The sequence below is a fragment of the Hyla sarda genome, chromosome 2, assembly GCF_029499605.1.
Source record: "Hyla sarda isolate aHylSar1 chromosome 2, aHylSar1.hap1, whole genome shotgun sequence".
Taxonomy (NCBI): domain Eukaryota; kingdom Metazoa; phylum Chordata; class Amphibia; order Anura; family Hylidae; genus Hyla; species Hyla sarda.
In genome coordinates this window covers 16,647,722-16,670,767 of record NC_079190.1, presented here as the reverse complement: position 1 = coordinate 16,670,767, position 23,046 = coordinate 16,647,722, and the positions used below count along the sequence as shown (strand labels likewise).

General features: G+C 47.1%; 1 protein-coding gene across 1 annotated transcript; it reads right to left on the bottom strand.

The window, feature by feature from the left end:
• Positions 1-563: 563 nt before the first annotated feature.
• On the bottom strand, positions 564-20,377 carry KCTD14 (potassium channel tetramerization domain containing 14). The gene is made up of 2 exons (XM_056560306.1): positions 20,223-20,377; positions 564-2,494 (listed from the first exon to the last, which is right to left on the bottom strand). The coding sequence occupies exons 1-2, from the start codon at positions 20,277-20,279 to the stop codon at positions 1,823-1,825; spliced, it is 729 nt and encodes a 242-aa protein (XP_056416281.1). The 5' UTR covers positions 20,280-20,377; the 3' UTR covers positions 564-1,822.
• Positions 20,378-23,046: the final 2,669 nt, after the last annotated feature.

Below are 23,046 nucleotides of genomic sequence, written 5' to 3'. Positions count from 1 at the left end.
AGCTCAAATCCACCACATTTTCTGTGGAAACCTTAGTAAATATGTAGTTTTTTTGTGAAAATGTCGGGAACACGCCCCTTACCGGCGACCACGCCCCCTATTCCCAACAACCACGCCCCTTTTCTGGGTTCTCTTAGCAAATTGGACAGTTAGGCTGGGTTCACACCACGTTTTGTTAAATACGGTTCCCGTATACGTCTGGGAGGAGGGGGGCGGGGCTTAATCGCGGCGCCTGCACTCAGCCGTATACGGGAACCGTATTTAATGTATGTCTATGAGCCGACCGGAGTGAACCGCAGCCTCCGGTCGGCTTCGTTTTCGGCCGTATGAGGTTTCCCGACCGTAGGCAAAAACGCGGTCGACCACGTTTTTGCCTGCGGTAGGGAAACCGCATATGGCCGAAAACGAAGCCGACCGGAGGCTGCGGTTCACTCCGGTCGGCTCATAGACATACATTAAATACGGTTCCCGAATACGGCTGAGTGCGGGCGCCGTGATTAAGCCCCGCCCCCCTCCTCCCAGCCGTAAACGGGAACCGTATTTAACAAAACGTGGTGTGAACCCAGCCTTAGTCGGGGTTTTTCTCAATTCTGGCACAATGCGCCAGAATCTGGCGCACAACCTGACAAAAGATGTCAGGTTTGCAATAGTAAAATGAGGGCCAGTACGTGCAGTATTCTGCCGTACGTCCGGAAGTGCAATTTCCGCAGCGTACACCAGTGTAGCGGAATCCCATTTAAAAACAATAGGAGGCTGCTGCACTGGAATCTCCGCGGGCGGAAATTCCGTAGTTTCGGTATCAGTATGTGCTGCCCAACTTATCCTTTTTTGTGTTACACATATGGGGGAGTGGCTGCCTCCATGTTGGCTTCTGCACCCCACCCACCTCTATTAGGTGCTGTATAAGGTGCGGATGTCTCAGACCTTGCAATGCCTGTTTAACTGATTGCACAGAGGCATATTCACAGTGTAGGGTCCGTCCCAATGAGGTCACCTTACCGTGGTGGGATGGTCCAAACTATTTGGCCGCCAAATTGTGAGCTAAGTACCTCACTTTTTCACTTTTTGCATTATACCTATATAGCATTTAATGTTTTATCTGTATCTTTGTGCTAACAGTGTGCTGCTGTATATATTATCTATCTATATATATATATATATATATATGCTGCATATTTTCTGCTGGTAAATCAATGAGAAAATCCTTCAGCAGAAAATTTGCTGAATATATAGATATGTGAAGATACCCTTAGGGCCGGGTTCACACTACGGAATATCTACCCGGACAGTCTGTGTTCTGATGATGCTAGAACATGTACACACATTTTTTCAGCGCATCCGCTAAAAATGCATTGCTGTCTATGGAAGCGTTTCCCCAACCAAATGCTGGCCTATGGGGACGACAATGCAGTCTGCATGGTCCTAACTCCACCCTCTGGATCTCTGGTGGCCTAATGGATCCATGTGAGCCATTATAAAAGTGTTGCCTGTAGGGGGCAGCATTTAAGTGAATTCATTCTCTTCTATCAGTTAGATTTTTGTCCATAACGGGAAGGATTTGGCAGTAAGGGTGCAGTACTATATTAGTACGGCTATAGAAAACATTCTACTTTCGTTTGTCCGAATCATCACAGGTGCTACGAACAGTTCCTACTTCTTCCTCCCTACTCTTCATGGCAGCGTACAACCCAGGGGGTGACAAAAAGCACAATAAAATGCTCTTTCAATGGTAAAAGGGGAACCAATCCTGAATACACGTATATACCACCGGTGTCTACTTCAGTGCTGGAAATTTCATTTTAAATTTTTTCTTCTTTTTTGGTTACCACCATGTGAATACAAACTTGTAAAAAAAGTCATAGGATTTAAATCGGAACCCCTTGTCGGCCACGTGAGGAGAGTACGAGACTTTGTATCCTTTGTCCTCAATGTCCGCTCTGATACAGTCGAGCAGGTCAGGGATTCCCGGAGATGCTTTCCAAGGTCCGAACTTGACCACGGACTCCTTGTCCATGTCGAGGGTGTTCAGGGCGTCGTGACACTTGGACGCGTCCTCGTCGGTCCTCACGATGCAGATGATGACGTTGGAGTATCGCGAGGCCACCACCTCCGCCCTGGCAATGCGGATCATCACCTCGATGTTCTCGCTGTAATTGGGCACCCGGGCGAGGAACTGCTTCCTGCCCACCTGTTCCCCGAAGATCTGCGGGGTTTCCTCCAGCTTCTTCACCAATGACTCGATTTCGTAGAACAAGGCCTCCTTGTAGACTTCTTGGACGTGCTGAGTGGGTACCTGTCCGGAACGTAAGAACTCCAGAATGTAGCGGAAATATTTCCCCTCCCGGTCGATAAAGAACCTCCCCTCAGCGTCGGTGCGCAGCTTGGGTTGCCCATTAAACATCTCAAAAAGTTTGGAGCCTTGATACTTCTTCAATGTTCCGATAGTTGTCGTGTAGATCTCACCGCCAATATTCAGCTGCACAACAGGTGACATCTGCAGAGAAAAGAAGCATTTCAGACACCATAATGATAAAGATGTGTAGTCAAGAATGTACAAGAATATAACTATGATAATACTGCCCCTATATACAAGAATATAACTACTATAATACTGCCCCTATGTACAAGAATATAACTACTATAATACTGCCCTTATATACAAGAATATAACTACTATAATACTGCCCCTATATACAAGAATATAACTACTATAATACTGCTCCTATATACAAGAATATAACTACTAAAATACCGCTTCCTATATACAAGAATATAACTACTAAAATACCGCTTCCTATATACAAGAATATAATTACAATAATACTGCTCCTATATACAAGAATATAACTACTATAATACTGCCTCCTATATACAAGAATATAACTACTATAATACTGCTCCTATATATAAGAATAGAACTGCTATAATACTGCTCCTATATACAAGAATATAACTACTATAATACTGCCTCCTATATACAAGAATATAACTACTATAATACTCCTCCCTATATACAAGAATATAACTACTATAATACTGCTACTATATACAAGAATATAACTATTATAATACTCCTTCCTATATACAAGAATATAACTACTATAATACTGCTCCTATATACAAGAATATAACTACTATAATACTGCTCCTATATACAAGAATATAACTACTATAATACTACTCCTATATGCAAGAATATAACTACTATAATACTGCTCCTATATACAAGAATATAACTACTATAATACTGCTTCTATATACAAGAATATAACTACTATAATACTGCTCCCTATATACAAGAATATAACTAATATAATACTGCTCCCTATATACAAGAATATAACTACTATAATACTCCTCCCTATATACAAGAATATAACTACTATAATACTGCTTCTATATACAAGAATATAACTACTATAATACTGCCTCCTGTGTACAAGAATATAACTACTATAATACTGCTCCTTTATACAAGAATATAACTACTATAATACTGCTCCCTATATACAAGAATATAACTACTATAATACTGCTCCTATATACAAGAATATAACTACTATAATACTGCTCCTATATACAAGAATATAACTACTATAATACTGCTCCTATGCACAAGAATATAACTACTATAATACTGCTCCTATATACAACAATATAACTACTATAATACTGCGCCTATATACATGAATATAACTACTATAATATTGCTTCCTATATACAAGAATATAACTACTATAATACTGCTCCTATATACAACAATATAACTACTATAATACTGCTCCTATATACAACAATATAACTACTATAATACTGCTCCTATATACATGAATATAACTACTATAATACTGCTCCTATATACAAGAATATAACTACTATAATACTGCTCCTATATACAACAATATAACTACTATAATACTGCTCCTATATACAAGAATATAACTACTATAATACTGCTCCTATGTACAAGAATATAACTACTATAATACTGCTCCTATATACAAGAATATAACTACTATAATACTGCTCCTATATACAAGAATATAACTACTATAATACTGCTCCTATATACAACAATACAACTACTATAATACTGCTCCTATATACAAGAATATAACTACTATAATACTGCTCCTATATACAAGAATATAACTACTATAATACTGCTCCTATATACAAGAATATAACTACTATAATACTGCTCCTATATACAAGAATATAACTACTATAATACTGCCTCCTAGCTGAGAGGTTGTGTGTGTGTAGCTCTCCTGATGTCTGGAGAAAGCCCAGGGAGGGGCCACCCTGGGTGGGGAAGCTCCCCAAGCAAGGCCCAGGCTTCTCGGCCTATTCTGGGAATTAATCCCCAGACACCACAATCCATGGATGAAAATCCTAAAGTTTCTATGGATGTGAGAAATGTTCAGAATGTTGTCAGTTCTGGTGCAGCAAGAAGCACAGATGAAAAGAAAGCTGTGGAACTAAAGAAGGAATCATCAAGTAAGGTAATGGCTGCAGGTACAATCCACCCCTCCTGCAGTCAGACAGAGGAGAACATCCCTGGAGAAGCAGACCATGCAGGAGAATCTGCAGCAGCCTGTCCTGATACGGTCTGACCGCACACGATACGGGAGCGGGAGCAGCGCAAAAGTTACAAGCACGCCAGAGGGGACCAGAGTGAATACACCAGGAAGGCTTCAGGGGGCCACAAGTGCGGTCACTGAGAAGAACCAGGGGCCCAGTCCCCAGTCTGGAGATTGTGACCCCGCAGCAGTGACCACAGCCGCACCGAGACAGATGCCCCCTCAGAAGCAGAGTCCTGTGAGTACCCCACCAGCACGGCCCCCCAATACTCAGCGGGCGCCTGAACTGTGTTTGGCCGAGCAGATCCCAGCTCTGGTAAAGAGACTTGAGACTTTAAAAAAGACAAAGTTACAGCTGCAGAAACAAATAGACTGTATATACAAACTAAAGGCAGCAAACCCCAATAACCATGCTGTACATGATAAGAAGCTGAGCTCCCTCGCTGTGCAGCTCGCTGACACTGTGCAGGACATGGAGGACGTATTGGACCAGATGGGACCAGTCGCTGAGACCTTCAGAAACCAGCAGCGATTTGAGGGATATAAGGAAAGACCAGCAACAAAGTCATCTACATCTACTGCTGAACCCAAGTCTACAGCCTCACCAGGGGACACCCAGCAGTCCTGTACAAGACAAGAGGACATCCAGCAGTCCTGTGCAAGACCACTCCTCAGACCAGCCAGCTTCCCTTTTGAGAAAGGGGATTTGTACAGACAAGCAGAAGCAAGCGTCCAGCAACATCAGAGACCTGCAGAGACTCCTCCAGAGGTACCACAAGTCCCAGCAGTCAGCACGGTGAAGCAAGACTATGGACACATACCTGAAGGTAACTCTGTAACAGTAGTGCAGTCACCACAAGCCCCTGGGGGCAGTAGAGCGCAGCAGGACTGTGGACTCTTACCTGAAGGCAGCAGTGCAGCAGAGAGTTCACAGGACATGGCTCTGCAGGGCTTGCTGGGCTCTGTAGTGCAGGATCATACTGCCAGTGACTGCACTGATATGACTGTATGTGATATTACTGATAATGTGTCTGCAGAGGGGAGCGCTTCACAGTCTGTGTGGGATCTGGGGTCATCTCTGGGGTCAGGTCCACCATTAGTTCAGCCTTCAGAGGCTTGTGACCCCCAGAGTATAGAGGTTGATGGTGGGGAGGGGGCTGTACAGTCTGATGGACAACACTACCCCCTTTAGTCACACAAGTGTCAGACCCCCCTAGTACGGCTGGTCAGCAGCCATCACAGCGCCCCCAAGTACAGCAGGAGGGTAGAAGTAGTGGCGCCTCCTCTGGTAATGCCTGGAGTCGTGGGTCACCATTCATGTCTAATGTAAACTACACGGGTCAGGCTTTCAAGAGGAGGAACGTGGTCAGGTTCAGACATAGAGGGGCCAAGGAGGAGCTGCCTGACAGGAGGTTTGTGGTCCGTGAACTTCTGTGCCACCAAATGGGCTTCCTGCCATCTAACATCCTGGCAGTGATAAACCTTCCTGACAGGCAGGGCTATGACGTCAGCTTCAAACTCATTTCCGACCTGGACCGCTTCTGGGCCCATGTCACCTGGGTGAGAGATGCTGATGGCTGGAATAAGTTCAGCTTTGTCCCCATCTCCAGACCGGACACAGCGAATGTCACCATTATATTCTGGAACGAGTCTGTCCCCCCCAGGATATTGTTGTATGGTTAAAAAGGCACTGTGACCTAATGTCAGACCTGACTAAGACCAGGGATGAGGACGGCATATGGACGGGCGGGTGGAAGGTCCTGGTGAAGTTACGGCAGATTAATAACATTACCCAACATCTGCCCAATTCATTTTTCATTGGTCGGGAGAAAGGGGTTTGTTTCTATGCAGGTCAGCCCAGAAAATGCTTCAAGTGTGGGAAGACCGGTCATATCGCGAGTGTCTGCACCCTGGTGAAGTGTAATTTATGTGGGGAGATCGGCCATGTCAGCGCCACCTGCCAGAACATCCGCTGCAACCTCTGTGGTAAGACCGGTCACTCCCACAGGGACTGTCCTGAGGCCTGGCATAACATCTGTAAGGACTTCCGTGAAGAGGACCTGCTGGAGGGGGCAGAGGACCTGGAGGGGGAAACATTGGTGTCAGGGTCAGCAGTGACACAACCCGAGCCTCAGCATAACACTAGGGGTGACAATATGGGTGACACTGTAGGTGACACTAGGGGTGACAATATGGGTGACAATATTGGTGACACAGTGCCCGACCAGTCCCAGCCAGGAGCCACTGAGGGGAACAGGGAGGTCACTGAGCAGGTTGTGGCCATGTCTTCTTCCGCCCCAGCATCAATAAATCCGCAGAAGAGACGGAAAAAAGACAAAACCAGCCGTAAGCCTGAGGAGGGATGGACCACTGTCCAAAAGCCCTCCAAAAAGAAAGTAGACCCCGGGTCAGGTGTAATGACCATCACAAATAGGTACAGTGTGTTGTCAGAGTCAGACGCTGAGGAAGAGATGGAGAGGGAGTTGAAGCGAGTGGTAGATGAATTTAATGAGGACCAAGAGGGTGATCCCCCCACAAAAAGGAGACCCCCACGGGATAAACGTCTGTCCGAATCGGACATGGAAACAGGTGGTCAGCAGGAGGGCTCGGACTCAGATCTGTGATGATGGGGGTGACATCTCTGCACTTTCTTCTTTCCTTTGTTATGATGGCCGACTTTACCCTTAAAGTGTTCTCCAGTAATGTGAACAGTGTCAGAGTGAGGAGGACCAGACACGTCGTATATGACCATCTAAAGTCTATTGATGCTGACATCTTCTTCTTACAGGAGACACGTTTAAATACTCAAGGACTGTTACGTGAAGCAGAGCGTGAATGGCGGTCTGGTCCATCCTTTTGGTCACTGGCTGTGGAACCAAGTGGCGGGGTCTCTATCCTCTTTACCACCAATGATGTAACTGTACATAGGCTGACAGAGGTATTGATGGGAAAGTGCCTAATGCTAGAAGTTACTATTCGGGGTAGAAGGCTCCGACTCATTAATATCTATGGTTCACAGACAGTGACTGAAAGGGTTAACCTTTATAATGAAGTGAAGCCATATCTCTTCACGTCTGTCCCCGTCATCTTGGCTGGAGATTTTAATGCCTCCAGAACAACTAGTGACAGATCCTCTAATAGACCTCTGACACGAGACTCCAAGGTCTTAAACCAAATCATTCTACAGGCCGGGTTGTCAGATGTGTTTGTGCAGGGTGGTCGGAAGGCAAAGTATACCTATTTTTGTGGTGGAAGAAGTAGTCGTATAGACTTAGCTCTGGTTAGTCCTACAGAGACGATTGGTGAGAAGGATGAGAAGATCGTCCCTTATTCTGACCATCTGGCCTTATATTTTTGTTTGGGTGTCACACGGTGTCCTGAGACAGGTAGAGGGTTGTGGAGACTGAATTCCAGTCTATTAGAGGATCCTTCTGTACAGAGACAGGTTCACTCTCTTATACAGGGTCAACTAGAGAGGGTGGACTTCTATGATGATATGGCCGCCTGGTGGGAGGATGTCAAGGATGAGATCAGAACCCTCTTAAAGAGACTGTCAGTTATAAAGGGGAAGAGTAAGTATGGCCAGTATCTCAAGCTGCGGAAAGAATTGGAGTCACTGTATTCGGCGGGTGGGGACCAACAAAGGATTGACCGGCTGAAATCTGAGATAAGGCAGTATCAGTACAGCAGGTATACCTCCCTGGTTCTTGAACGGGATTATGGGTCCTTAGGGTCTCCTGATCCCTTTGAGAATTGCCGGGAGCGGGTGGCAAATAAATCTGTCACCGGTCTCACTGACTCCCAGGGTGTTTTGCAGGAATCTCGGGAGGGTATCCTGGGGGTGGTGAGATCGTACTATGCTGACTTGTTTCAGAGGAAGGTTTTGGATAGAGGCAAGATGACCCAATTCTTGGAGACAACTCCGCTCCCTGATACTAATGATTTGGACTTTTCTCCTTTGACAGCAGAATTGACGGTGGCGGAGGTCAAAGAGACCATTGATAAGTTACATCTGAAGAAGGCACCAGGTCCGGATGGGATAACAGCAGAATTCTATAAGACATTCAGAGACCTCTTGGCCCCAATCCTCGTGGATGTTTACACAAATTGTCTAGAAAGTCACCTGATGCCTCCATCCATGAGAGTGTCCTCGCTGATTCTGCTGTCTAAAGGTAAAGAGCCGAGTGACATCAAGAACTGGAGGCCGATTGCCCTCTTGAATGTCGACAGGAAGATTCTGGCAAAAATCCTGTTTTCTAGGTTAGTTTGTCTGTCCCCGGCACTGTTGGCAGGCTGTCAGTATGGCACAGTAAAAGGGCGGAACATCTCTGGGGCAGTGATCTCCATAAGGGAGATGTTTGAGAGATGTAAAGCCCTGAGGTGTGGGAGATATGTTGTGAGTCTTGACCAGGCTAAAGCCTTTGACAGAGTAGATCACGAGTATCTATGGGCCACTTTGTCAAAGTACGGTATTCCGGGACAATTCATCGATTGGCTGAAGACTTTGTATTGTGAGGCTGAGAGCTTTCCTCTGATCAATGGTTGGCAGGGTGACACCTTCAGGGTTGAGGCGGGGGTGAGACAAGGTTGCCCACTGAGTCCGCTGCTGTATGTGTTTGCCTTAGACCCGTTTCTGAGGTCACTGCAGGAGTGTGGTTTTCAGGGGGTGCCGGTCCCCCACTGCCTGCCCCTGAGTGTTGTTGCCTATGCGGATGATGTGACTGTAGTGATATCTGAGCCTCGTGAGGTGGAGATGTTGTCTGCGGCCATCAGAAGTTACTCGGAGGCCTCAGGGTCTCTGGTCAACCTTGAGAAGAGTCAAGCTCTCTGGATATCTGATTCTGATCCAGACTTTGATCTGCCCCAATTTGTGAGAGCCTCCTCCTATATTAAAATCCTAGGGGTCAAATTCGGGAGGGACGATAACGCCAAATTAAATTGGGAAGAGAAGTTGGAAGCCGGAAATGCAAAGGTTCAGCGATGGAAGAACTGGAGGCTGACCTATAGAGAAAGGGTTAAAATGTTGAAGACTTACCTGGTCCCTGTCTTTTTGTATGTCTCTGTTGTTTTTCCTTTGCCAGAATCTTTCTCTGCTCGGCTCTTTAGCCTGTTCTTCCAAATGTTCTGGGGGAACAGGTTGAACCTGATAAAAAGAGGGGTCACCTACCTACAGAGGAGAGAGGGTGGGTTGGATATGCTGAATCCAAGGGTGTTCTTTGACTCCATGTTTCTAAGAGTTAATTTTGGTTGCATGGACTCAAACAGCTCTCTGTGGGCGAATAGTATCAGGGACTGGATATTGCCTTTTGCAGAGTCTTGGGTGCGAGGCGGCAGTCTCAAGAGGGGGAGATGGACGCGTGACTACCTCCCCCCGTACCTGGAATACGGGCTCAGATGTCTGAAGAGATGGCGCATTGAGAAGTCCTATATAGAGAGTAAGCCAAGGAAGGATCTATACGTAAGGGTTTGTAGGGCTTTCTTCTGCTCTCCACTTGCCTTGAGGGACTGTGTGACCAGCACTTTACAGGAAAGTCTTAAGTTCCTCAATGGGAAACGACTCCCCGCAAAATTCTTTGACATAGCTTGGCTGTAGCTCCATGGGAGGCTCTTTGTCAGGGGTAACCTGAAATATCTAAGTGTCTCAGATAGGAACTGTCCTCTGGGTTGTCAGCAGGAGGAGACCATGGAGCATTTTATATCTGACTGCAGGGCCGGGAGGAGGATATGGGAAGAAGTGTCCAGTAAGCTGAACATCCCATTACTGCAGAACCTGACGTATCCTGACATCATATATGCTGTACCATCCAGTAACAGGACTGTAGACAGAGAGACAATGTACATAATTATAACAATCATTAAATATTACCATTGGCACATGAGAACTAGAGTGTCCATACACAATGAGCCATTCCATCACAACACAGCAGTAAGACAGATCATGTCCGAGCTCCAGTGGGTAAAGTCATTAGAGATACGGAGGAACCAAAATAATGGGAAATTATGGAGGAATGTCTCTTTGGTTTAACACAGATGATGTCATGTTATTTTATTAATTTTTTTGTGTTTTTCCTTTTCCAGCAAATGTGGACTTTCTAAGTTTAATATTACTCTGTACATACTCTAGTTGAGTAGTCATTGTGTGTACAATGCTTGTTATTTTTGTTTTGCATTGTAAGAATTTATGTTAATTGTAATTTTGTTTGTTTTCACAATAAAAATTGCCTCCTATGTACAAGCATATAACTACTATAATACTGCTCCTATATACAAGAATATATCTACTATAATACTGCTTTCTATATACAAGAATATTACTACTATAATACTGCCGCCTATGTACAAGCATATAACTACTATAATACTGCTCCTATATACAAGAATATATCTACTATAATACTGCTTCCTATATACAAGAATATAACTACTATAATACTGCCTGCTATATACAAGAATATAACTACTATAATACTGCTCCTATATACAAGAATATATCTACTATAATACTGCTTTCTATATACAAGAATATTACTACTATAATACTGCCGCCTATGTACAAGCATATAACTACTATAATACTGCTCCTATATACAAGAATATATCTACTATAATACTGCTTCCTATATACAAGAATATAACTACTATAATACTGCCTGCTATATACAAGAATATAACTACTACAATACTGCTCCTATATACAAGAATATAACTACTATAATACTGCTCCTATATACAAGAATATAACTACTATAATACTGCTCCTATATACAAGAATATAACTACTATAATACTGTCTCCTATATACAAGAATATAACTACTATAATACGGTCTCCTATATACAAGAATATAACTACTATAATACGGTCTCCTATATACAAGAATATAACTACTATAATACTGCTCCTATATACAAGAATATAACTACTATAATACTGCCCCTATATGCAAGAATATAACTACTATAATACCGCCTCCTATATACAAGAATATAACTACTAGGGATCCGACCGATTATCTGTATGGCCGATATTATCGGCCGATAATCACGATTTTGGGCATTATCGGTATCGGCAATTACCTTGCCGATAAGCCAATAATGCCCCGCCCCCTGCACCGCCCCCACCGCAATCGCCACCCCCCCGAACCGCACCCCCGACCCACCGCACCCCACCCCCCACCGTGATGCTGGGCGGTATACCGGTATGGGATTTTTGCCCATGCCGATATACCGGTCGGGCCCCTCCCCCACCCTCCGAGTCAATAAAAAAATTAAACTTACCCGTAATCGGGGTGGTACGGGGCCATCCATCCATCCTGTAGTGTCTGGGGGCGTTCCGGGTGAAGAGTGAACCGGTCCGGGCTGTCCTTTCTTCTCCGGCGGTCCTCTTCTCCACTCCGGGCAGGCTCCGGCCTAGTACGCTGCATAGACGAGGCTACGCCGTGACGTCAGGTGAGTCGCTGCGCACGGGCGTCACTGCGCAGCGGCGTCTATGCAGCGTACTAGGCCGGAGCCTGCCCGGAGTGGAGAAGATGACCGCCGGAGAAGAAGGACAGCCCGGACCGGTTCACTCTTCACCCGGAACGCCCCCGGACACTACAGGAGGGATGGCCCGGACCACCCTGACAGGTAGGGGGGAGAGAAGCGGGTGGTTGGCGGCGGCGGCGGCCTATGGCCCCGCAAAAGCCACTGCAGATCATTGATTTAAAGCGCCCGCTTCAAATCAATGATCTGTAGCGGTGTCGCAGGGGGTGAAATAGCCGATAACTTATACCGGAATATCGGTATAAGTTATCGGCTATCGGCCCTAACCTGCACCGATTATCAGTATCGGTATCGGCCCTAAAAAAACGATATCTGTCGATCCCTAATAACTACTATAATACTGCTCCTATATACAAGAATATAACTACTATAATACTGCTCCTATATACAAGAATATAACTACTATAATACTGCCTCCTATATACAAGAATATAACTACTATAATACTGCTCCTATATACAAGAATATAACTACTATAATACTGCCTTATACAAGAATATAACTACTATAATACTGCTCCTATATACAAGAATATAACTACTATAATACTGATCATATGTACAAGAATATAACTACTATAATACTGCTCCTATATACAAGAATATAACTACTATAATACTGCTCCTATATACAAGAATATAACTACTATAATACCGCCTCCTATATACAAGAATATAACTACTATAATACTGCCTCCTATATACAAGAATATAACTACTATAATACCGCCTCCTATATACAAGAATATAACTACTATAATACCGCCTCCTATATACAAGAATATAACTACTATAATACCGCCTCCTATATACAAGAATATAACTACTATAATACTGCTCCTAATCCTATATACAAGAATATAACTACTATAATACTGCTCCTATATACAAGAATATAACTACTATAATACTGCCTCCTATATACAAGAATATAACTACTATAATACTGCCTCCTATATACAAGAATATAACTACTATAATACTGCTCCTATATACAGGAATATGACTACTATAATACTGCTCCTATATACAGGAATATAATTACTATAATACTGCTCCTATATACAAGAATATAACTACTATAATACTGCTCCTATATACAAGAATATAACTACTATAATACGTCTCCTATATACAAGAATATAACTACTATAATACTGCTACTATATACAAGAATATAACTACTATAATACTGCTCCTATATACAAGAATATAACTACTATAATACTGCTCCTATATACAAGAATATAACTACTATAATACTGCCTCCTATATACAAGAATATAACTACTATAATACTGCTCCTATATACAAGAATATATCTACTATAATACTGCTCCTATATACAAGAATATAACTACTATAAGGGAGCACATGGTAGGTTTCACACTGGTGTGGTTCTCTGCGGCGGCCATTGTTTCTGAGATGCTTTGTCTGTGGGGTGGTGCGGCCCGGAGCCAGGGACTTGGTCGGGCAGTAGTGGGGCTGCCTGGCCACTGGGTCGTTCCCCCTGCGGGCATGGTGTCTCGGAGGCAGTGGTCACCGCCCAGCACTACGCCAGTGTCAGGTCAGGGACCCACTCTGACTAGGAGGCCTTGACGTGGTGAATGGGCTTGTACTTTTTGAACAAAATGTATAATAACAACCTGTTCGTTTTTGAATTTAAGCTGAGAAGCAAGTAGATCAAAATACAAATGGTGGATGTGTGGCTGTCCGGGCATGCTGGGAGTTGTAGTTTTGCAACAGCTGGAGGCACCCTGATTGGTAAACACTGCCATAAACATATGACGCTAGTCTTATAGAGAACATGGCCCACAGTATATAATACTGCTATAAAGTTACAGAAGCAGTGTCCCCTGGGAAATGGGATGTTTCCCATCCCAAATGTTAATATTTCCGAGGGGTACTCAATTATCCGTGACCTCAGCCATATCCTTGTACCGTAGGGGAAACAGGTAGCGGAGGAATTATGGGACTACAACCCTCCCCCCAAAGGACAGTCAACACATAACTTGCCGCCATAGCTGAGATAGTTTCCACTCCCAGAGCCGCCGATGAATGGATGAGCGCCTCATTACACGCACTATTGTAGTGAACTCACGGGAAAAGCCAGCAGCAAATAGTGCGAGGGTGGACTCTCCCAAGGGAAATCACAACTCCTACACTAACACGTATATATCTATAATGCTGTGGTTAAACTACACCGCCACACAGTATACATAATAGTGCCATATCATGAGCCAATAACAGAGCCATTCCCTGCCATACAATACCGCCACACAGTATACATAATAGTGCCATATCATGAGCCAATAAGAGCCATTCCCTGCCATACAATACCGCCACACAGTATACATAATAGTGCCATATCATGAGCCAATAACAGAGCCATTCCGTGCCATACAATACCGCCAAACAGAGCATATATAATAGTGCCATATCATGAGCCAATAACAGAGCCATTCTGTGCCATACAATACCGCCAAACAGAGCATATATAATAGTGCCATATCATGAGCCAATAACAGAGCCATTCTGTGCCATACAATACCGCCAAACAGAGCATACATAATAGTGCCATATCATGAGCCAATAACAGAGCCATTCCCTGCCATACAATACCGCCAAACAGAGCATACATAATAGTGCCATATCATGAGCCAATAACAGAGCCATTCCCTGCCATACAATACCGCCAAACAGAGCATACATAATAGTGCCATATCATGAGCCAATAAACAGAGCCATTCTGTGCCATACAATACCGCCAAACAAAGCATATATAATAGTGCCATATCATGAGCCAATAACAGAGCCATTCCGTGCCATAAAATACCGCCAAACAGAGCATACATAATAGTGCCATATTATGAGCATATAATAGCCATTCTGTGCTTAAAGGGGTACTCCGCTGCTCAGTGTTTGGAACAAACTGTTCCGAACGCTGTGAAAGGAAGCTAGTGACGTCATAGCCCCACCCCTTGTGACATCACGCCCCACCCCTCAATGCAAGTCTATGGGAGGGGGCGTGACGGCTGTCACGCCCCCTCCCATAGACTTGCATTGAGGGGGCGGGGCGTGATATAATGAGGGGGCAGGGATATGACATCACGAGCTCCCGTCGCCGGCTCCAGAGTTCGGAACAGTCTGTTCCAAACGCTGAGCAGCGGAGTACCCTTTTGACAATGCCGCCACACAGTGTTCAGAACCCAGCACACATTATAGTGCCATATGATGAGCCAATAACACAGCCATTCCGTGCCACTCAATACCGCCACGCAGTGTCCCGAACACAGCATACGTAACAGTGCCATATTTTGAGCAAATAACAGAACCAATGTCTGACAATGTCTGGGGGGGGGACCTTATTTTTATGGCTTACATAGTTACGGACTAGGCACTGTCTGGCGTTTTCCACTGATATTAATGAGGGAGAAAAAACAAAGTATGTAGAATTTCCATTTTAAATTTTTCCACCTTTCCACCAAATTTTTCTATGGGGGGGGGGCTCCATAGAGGACTGTGTAAGCAGGGGGGGGGGGCTCCATAGAGGACTGGGTAAGCAGGGGGGGGGGGGGGGCTCCATAGAGGACTGTGTAAGCAGGAGGGGGGGCTCCATAGTGGACTGTTTAAGCAGGGAGGGGGGGGCTCCATAGAGGACTGTGTAAGCAGGAGGGGGGGGGCTCCATAGAAGACTGTGTAAGCAGGAGGGGGGGCTCCATAGTGGACTGTTTAAGCAGGGGGGGCTCCATAGAGGACTGTGTAAGCAGGGGGGGGGGGCTCCATAGAGGACTGTGTAAGCAGGAGGGGGGGGGCTCCATAGAGGACTGTGTAAGCAGGAGGTGGGGGCCTCCATAGAGGACTGTGTAAGCAGGAGGGGGGGCTCCATAGTGGACTGTTTAAGCAGGGGGGGGGGCTCCATAGAGGACTGTGTAAGCAGGGGGGGGCTCCATAGAGGACTGTGTAAGCAGGGGGGGGCTCCATAGAGGACTGTGTAAGCAGGGGGGGGGGCTCCATAGAGGACTGTGTAAGCAGGAGGGGGGGGGGGCTCCATAGTGGACTGTTTAAGCAGGGAGGGGGGGGCTCCATAGAGGACTATGTAAGCAGGAGGGGGGGCTCCATAGAGGACTGTGTAAGCAGGAGGGGGGGCTCCATAGTGGACTGTTTAAGCAGGGAGGGGGGGGGGGCTCCATAGAGGACTGTGTAAGCAGGAGGGGGGGGGGGCTCCATAGAGGACTGTGTAAGCAGGAGGTGGGGGCCTCCATAGAGGACTGTGTAAGCAGGAGGGGGGGCTCCATAGTGGACTGTTTAAGCAGGGGGGGGGCTCCATAGAGGACTGTGTAAGCAGGGGGGGGGGCTCCATAGAGGACTGTGTAAGCAGGGGGGGGGCTCCATAGAGGACTGTGTAAGCAGGGGGGGGGGCTCCATAGAGGACTGTGTAAGCAGGGGGGGGGGGGGCTCCATAGAGGACTGTGTAAGCAGGAGGGGGGGGGGGCTCCATAGTGGACTGTTTAAGCAGGGAGGGGGGGCTCCATAGAGGACTATGTAAGCAGGAGGGGGGGCTCCATAGAGGACTGTGTAAGTAGGAGGGGGGGCTCCATAGTGGACTGTTTAAGCAGGGAGGGGGGGGGGGGGCTCCATAGAGGACTGTGTAAGCAGGAGGGGGGGGCTCCATAGAGGACTGTGTAAGCAGGAGGGGGGGGGGCTCCATGGTGGACTGTTTAAGCAGGGAGGGGGGGCTCCATAGAGGACTGTGTAAGCAGGAGGGGGGGGGGCTCCATAGAGGACTGTGTAAGCAGGAGGGGGGGGGGGCTCCATAGAGGACTGTGTAAGCAGGAGGGGGGGGGGGCTCCATAGTGGACTGTTTAAGCAGGGAGGGGGGGGCTCCATAGAGGACTGTGTAAGCAGGAGGGGGGGGGGGGGGCTCCATAGAGGACTGTGTAAGCAGGAGGGGGGGGGGGGCTCCATAGTGGACTGTTTAAGCAGGGGGGGCTCCATAGAGGACTGTGTAAGCAGGAGGGGGGGGGCTCCATAGTGGACTGTTTAAGCAGGGAGGGGGGGCTCCATAGGGGACTGTGTAAGCAGGAGGGGGGGGCTCCATAGAGGACTGTGTAAGCAGGAGGGGGGCTTCATAGTAGACTGTTTAAGCGGGGGGGCTCCATAGAGGACTGTGTAAGCAGGGGGGGGGCTCCATAGAGGACTGTGTAAGCAGGAGGGGCTCCATAGAGGACTGTGTAAGCAGGGGGGGGGCTCCATAGAGGACTGTGTAAGCAGGGGGGGGGCTCCATAGAGGACTGTGTAAGCAGGGGGGGGGCTCCATAGAGGACTGTGTAAGCAGGGGGAGGCTCCATAGAGGACTATGTAAGCGGGGGGGGGGGGGGCTCCATAGAGGACTGTGTAAGCAGGGGGGGGGCTCCATAGAGGACTATGTAAGCAGGGGGGGGGGGGCTCCATAGAGGACTATGTAAGCAGGGGGGCTCCAGAGAGGACTATGTAAGCAGGGGGGGCTCCATAGAGGGCTGTGTAAGCAGGGGGGGGGCTCCTTAGAGGACTATGTAAGCAGGGGGGGCTCTATAGAGGACTGTGTAAGCAGGGGGGGGGGGCTCCATAGAGGACTATATAAGCAGGGGGGGCTCCATAGAGGATTGTGTAAGCGGGGGGGGGGGGGGCTCCATAGAGGACTGTGTAAGCAGGGGGGGGGGGGGGGGGCTCCATAGAGGACTAAGTAAGCAGGGCTGCTCCATAGAGGACTGTGTAAGCAGTGAGGGGAGCTCAATAGAGGACTGTGTAAGCAGGGAGGGGGGCTCCATAGAGGACTGTGTAAGCAGGGAGGGGGGGGGGCTCCATAGAGGACTGTGTAAGCAGGGAGGGGGGGGGGCTCCATAGAGGACTGTGTAAGAGGGGGGGGGGGGGCTCCATAGAGGACTGTGTAAGCAGGGGGGGGGGGCTCCATAGAGGACTGTGTAAGCAGGGGGGGGGCTCCATAGAGGACTGTGTAAGCAGGGGGGGGGGCTCCATAGAGGACTGTGTAAGCAGGGGGGGGGGCTCCATAGAGGACTGTGTAAGCAGGGGGGGGGGGCTCCATAGAGGACTGTGTAAGCAGGGGAGGGGGGCTCCATAGAGGACTGTGTAAGCAGGGGGGGGGGGGCTCCATAGAGGACTGTGTAAGCGGGGGGGGGGGGGGCTCCATAGAGGACTGTGTAAGCAGGGATGGGGGGGGGGCTCCATAGAGGACAGTGTAAGCAGGGAGGGGGGGCTCCATAGAGGACTGTGTAAGCAGGGGGGGGGGGCTCCATAGAGGACTGTGTAAGCAGGAGGAGGGCCCCATAGAGGACTGTGTAAGCAGGGGGGGGCTCCATAGAGGACTGTGTAAGCAGGGGGGAGGCTCCATAGAGGACTGTGTAAGCAGGGGGGGGGGGCTCCATAGAGGACTGTGTAAGCAGGGGGGGGGCTCCATAGAGGACTGTGCAAGCAGGGGGGGGGCTCCATAGAGGACTGTGTAAGCAGGGAGGGGGGGGGGGCTCCATAGAGGACAGTGTAAGCAGGGAGGGGGGGGGGTCTCCATAGAGGACTGTGTAAGCAGGGGGGGGGGCTCCATAGAGGACTGTGTAAGCAGGGGGGGGGGGGGGCTCCATAGAGGACTGTGTAAGCAGGGGGGGGGGGGCTCCATAGAGGACTCTGTAAGCGGGGGGGGGCTCCATAGAGGACTATGTAAGCAGGGGGGAGGGGGGCTCCATAGAGGACTGTGTAAGCAGAGGGGAGGGCTCCATAGAGGACTGTGTAAGCGGGAGGGGGGCGCTCCATAGAGGACTATGTAAGCAGGGGGGGGGGGGCTCCATAGAGGACTGTGTAAGTGGGGGGGGGCGCTCCATAGAGGACTGTAAGTGGGGGGGGGCGCTCCATAGAGGACTGTGTAAGCGGGGGGGGGGGGGGCGCTCCATAGGAGGACTGTGTAAGCAGGGGGGGGGCGCTCCATAGAGGACTGTGTAAGCAGGGGGGGGGCTCCATAGAGGACTGTGTAAGCAGGGGGGGGGCTCCATAGAGGACTGTGTAAGCAGGGGGGGGGGGCTCCATAGAGGACTCTGTAAGCGGGGGGGGGGGGGGGGCTCCATAGAGGACTATGTAAGCAGGGGGGAGGGGGGGCTCCATAGAGGACTGTGTAAGCAGAGGGGAGGGCTCCATAGAGGACTGTGTAAGCGGGAGGGGGGCGCTCCATAGAGGACTATGTAAGCAGGGGGGGGGCTCCATAGAGGACTGTGTAAGTGGGGGGGGGGCGCTCCATAGAGGACTGTAAGTGGGGGGGGGGGGCGCTCCATAGAGGACTGTGTAAGCGGGGGGGGGGGGGGGCGCTCCATAGGAGGACTGTGTAAGCAGGGGGGGGGGCGCTCCATAGAGGACTGTGCAAGCAGGGGGGGGCTCCATAGAGGACTGTGTAAGCAGGGAGGGGGGGGCTCCATAGAGGACTGTGTAAGCAGGGAGGGGGGGGGGGGCTCCATAGAGGACTGTGTAAGCAGGGAGGGGGGGGGGGGCTCCATAGAGGACTGTGTAAGCAGGGGGGGGGGGCTCCATAGAGGACTGTGTAAGCAGGGGGGGGCTCCATAGAGGACTGTGTAAGCGGGGGGCTCCATAGAGGACTGTGTAAGGGGGGGAGGGGCTCCATAGAGGACTGTGTAAGAAGGGGGGGGGGGCTCCATAGAGGACTGTGTAAGCAGGGGGGGGGGCTCCATAGAGGACTGTGTAAGCAGGGGGGGGGCTCCATAGAGGACTGTGTAAGCAGGGGGGGGGGTATCAGCATTACTTTTATGGGGGAGATTTATCAGAACCTGTCTGCCCAGTTGCCCATAGCAACCAATCAGATCACTTCTTTCATTTTTGAAAAAGCCTATGAAAAGTGAAAGTAGCGATCTGATTGGTTGCTATGGGCAACTCGGCACCTTTTCCTCGGAACAGGATTGGATAAATCTTCCCCATGGGTCTTGTCTGAAGAGCTGACAATCATCTCTGACTCCGCTGTCCCTGGTGATCGTACGAGATCTGCAGACATTACTACTCAGTGATCGGGAGGACATGCTGGGAGTTGTAGTGCGGCCGGTACTCACACTCTGCAGGGGGCTGGTGACCTGCTTGCCCGTGCTCCGGTGCTCGATGATGCTCATGCTGGCAGCGCTGTGGCCCCGGCTCCGATGTGCGGGTGTCTGGGCCCCGCAGGTGACTATCCTCGGGAGCCCTCCCCGTGTGACAGGTGGAGGAGGGCGGGGCCGGAAATGTGACGTCATTACGACTCTGCACACAATGCAGACGCTGCGTCTACCTGTACGGCGGTCTATTACCTGGGGGACTACAACTCTCAGCAGGACTAGGCTGTGCTGTACTGCAGGGTATATAACTAGTGTATGGAGTATATAGGGATATGTGCTGCTCTACAGTGTATATATAACTAGTGTATAGAGTATATAGGGATATGTGCTGCACTACAGTGTATATAACTAGTGTATGGAGTATATAGGGATATGTGCTGCCCTACAGTGTATATAACTAGTGTATGGAGTATATAGGGATATGTGCTGCTCTACAGTATATATAACTAGTGTATGGAGTATATAGGGATATGTGCTGCTCTACAGTATATATAACTAGTGTATGGAGTATATAGGGATATGTGCTGCACTACAGTGTATATAACTAGTGTATGGAGTATATAGGGATATGTGCTGCACTACAGGGTATATAACTAGTGTATGGAGTATATAGGGATATGTGCTGCTCTACAGTGTATATAACTAGTGTATGGAGTATATAGGGATATGTGCTGCTCTACAGTATATATAACTAGTGTATGGAGTATATAGGGATATGTGCTGCTCTACAGTATATATAACTAGTGTATGGAGGATATAGGGATATGTGCTGCTCTACAGTGTATATAACTAGTGTATGGAGTATATAGGGATATGTGCTGCTCTACAGTGTATATATAACTAGTGTATGGAGGATATAGGGATATGTGCTGCTCTACAGTGTATATAACTAGTGTATGGAGTATATAGGGATATGTGCTGCTCTACAGTGTATATATAACTAGTGTATGGAGTATATAGAGATATGTCCTGCTCTACAGTGTATATAACTAGTGTATGGAGTATATAGGGATATGTGCTGCTCTACAGTGTATATATAACTAGTGTATGGAGTATATAGGGATATGTGCTGCTCTACAGTGTATATATAACTAGTGTGTGGGGTATATAGGGATATGTGCCACTCTACAGTGTATATAACTAGTGTATGGAGTATATAGGGATATGTGCTGCTCTACAGGGTATATATAACTAGTGTATGGAGGATATAGGGATATGTGCTGCTCTACAGTGTATATATAACTAGTGTATGGAGTATATAGGGATATGTGCTGCTCTACAGTATATATAACTAGTGTATGGAGTATATAGGGATATGTGCTGCACTACAGTATATATAACTAGTCTATGGAGTATATAGGGATATGTGCTGCTCTACAGTATATATAACTAGTCTATGGAGTATATAGGGATATGTGCTGCTCTACAGTATATATAACTAGTCTATGGAGTATATAGGGATATGTGCTGCTCTACAGTGTATATAACTAGTGTATGGAGTATATAGGGATATGTGCTGCACTACAGTATATATAACTAGTCTATGGAGTATATAGGGATATGTGCTGCTCTACAGTGTATATATAACTAGTGTGTGGGGTATATAGGGATATGTGCTGCTCTACAGTGTATATAACTAGTGTATAGAGTATATAGGGATATGTGCTGCTCTACAGTGTATATATAACTAGTCTATGGAGTATATAGGGATATGTGCTGCTCTACAGTATATATAACTAGTGTATGGAGTATATAGGGATATGTGCTGCTCTACAGTATATATAACTAGTCTATGGAGTATATAGGGATATGTGCTGCTCTACAGTATATATAACTAGTGTATGGAGTATATAGGGATATGTGCTGCTCTACAGTATATATAACTAGTCTATGGAGTATATAGGGATATGTGCTGCTCTACAGTATATATAACTAGTCTATGGAGTATATAGGGATATGTGCTGCTCTACAGTGTATATAACTAGTGTATGGAGTATATAGGGATATGTGCTGCACTACAGTATATATAACTAGTCTATGGAGTATATAGGGATATGTGCTGCTCTACAGTGTATATATAACTAGTGTGTGGGGTATATAGGGATATGTGCTGCTCTACAGTGTATATAACTAGTGTATAGAGTATATAGGGATATGTGCTGCTCTACAGTGTATATATAACTAGTCTATGGAGTATATAGGGATATGTGCTGCTCTACAGTATATATAACTAGTGTATGGAGTATATAGGGATATGTGCTGCTCTACAGTATATATAACTAGTCTATGGAGTATATAGGGATATGTGCTGCTCTGCAGTATATATAACTAGTCTATGGAGTATATAGGGATATGTGCTGCACTACAGTGTATATAACTAGTGTATGGAGTATATAGGGATATGTGCTGCTCTACAGTATATATAACTAGTCTATGGAGTATATAGGGATATGTGCTGCTCTACAGTATATATAACTAGTGTATGGAGTATATAGGGATATGTGCTGCTCTATAGTATATATAACTAGTGTATGGAGTATATAGGGATATGTGCTGCTCTACAGTGTATATAACTAGTGTATGGAGTATATAGGGATATGTGCTGCTCTACAGTATATATAACTAGTCTATGGAGTATATAGGGATATGTGCTGCTCTACAGTATATATAACTAGTCTATGGAGTATATAGGGATATGTGCTGCTCTACAGTATATATAACTAGTCTATGGAGTATATAGGGATATGTGCTGCTCTACAGTATATATAACTAGTCTATGGAGTAT

Coding starts and splice junctions, on each gene's coding strand:
- KCTD14 (XM_056560306.1), bottom strand. CDS start 20,279: ATGAGCATCATCGAGCACCGGAGCACGGGCAAGCAGGTCACCAGCCCC. Junction 2,495..20,222: donor TCACCAGCCCCCTGCAGAGT/GTGAGTACCGGC, acceptor TTTTCTCTGCAG/ATGTCACCTGTTGTGCAGCT.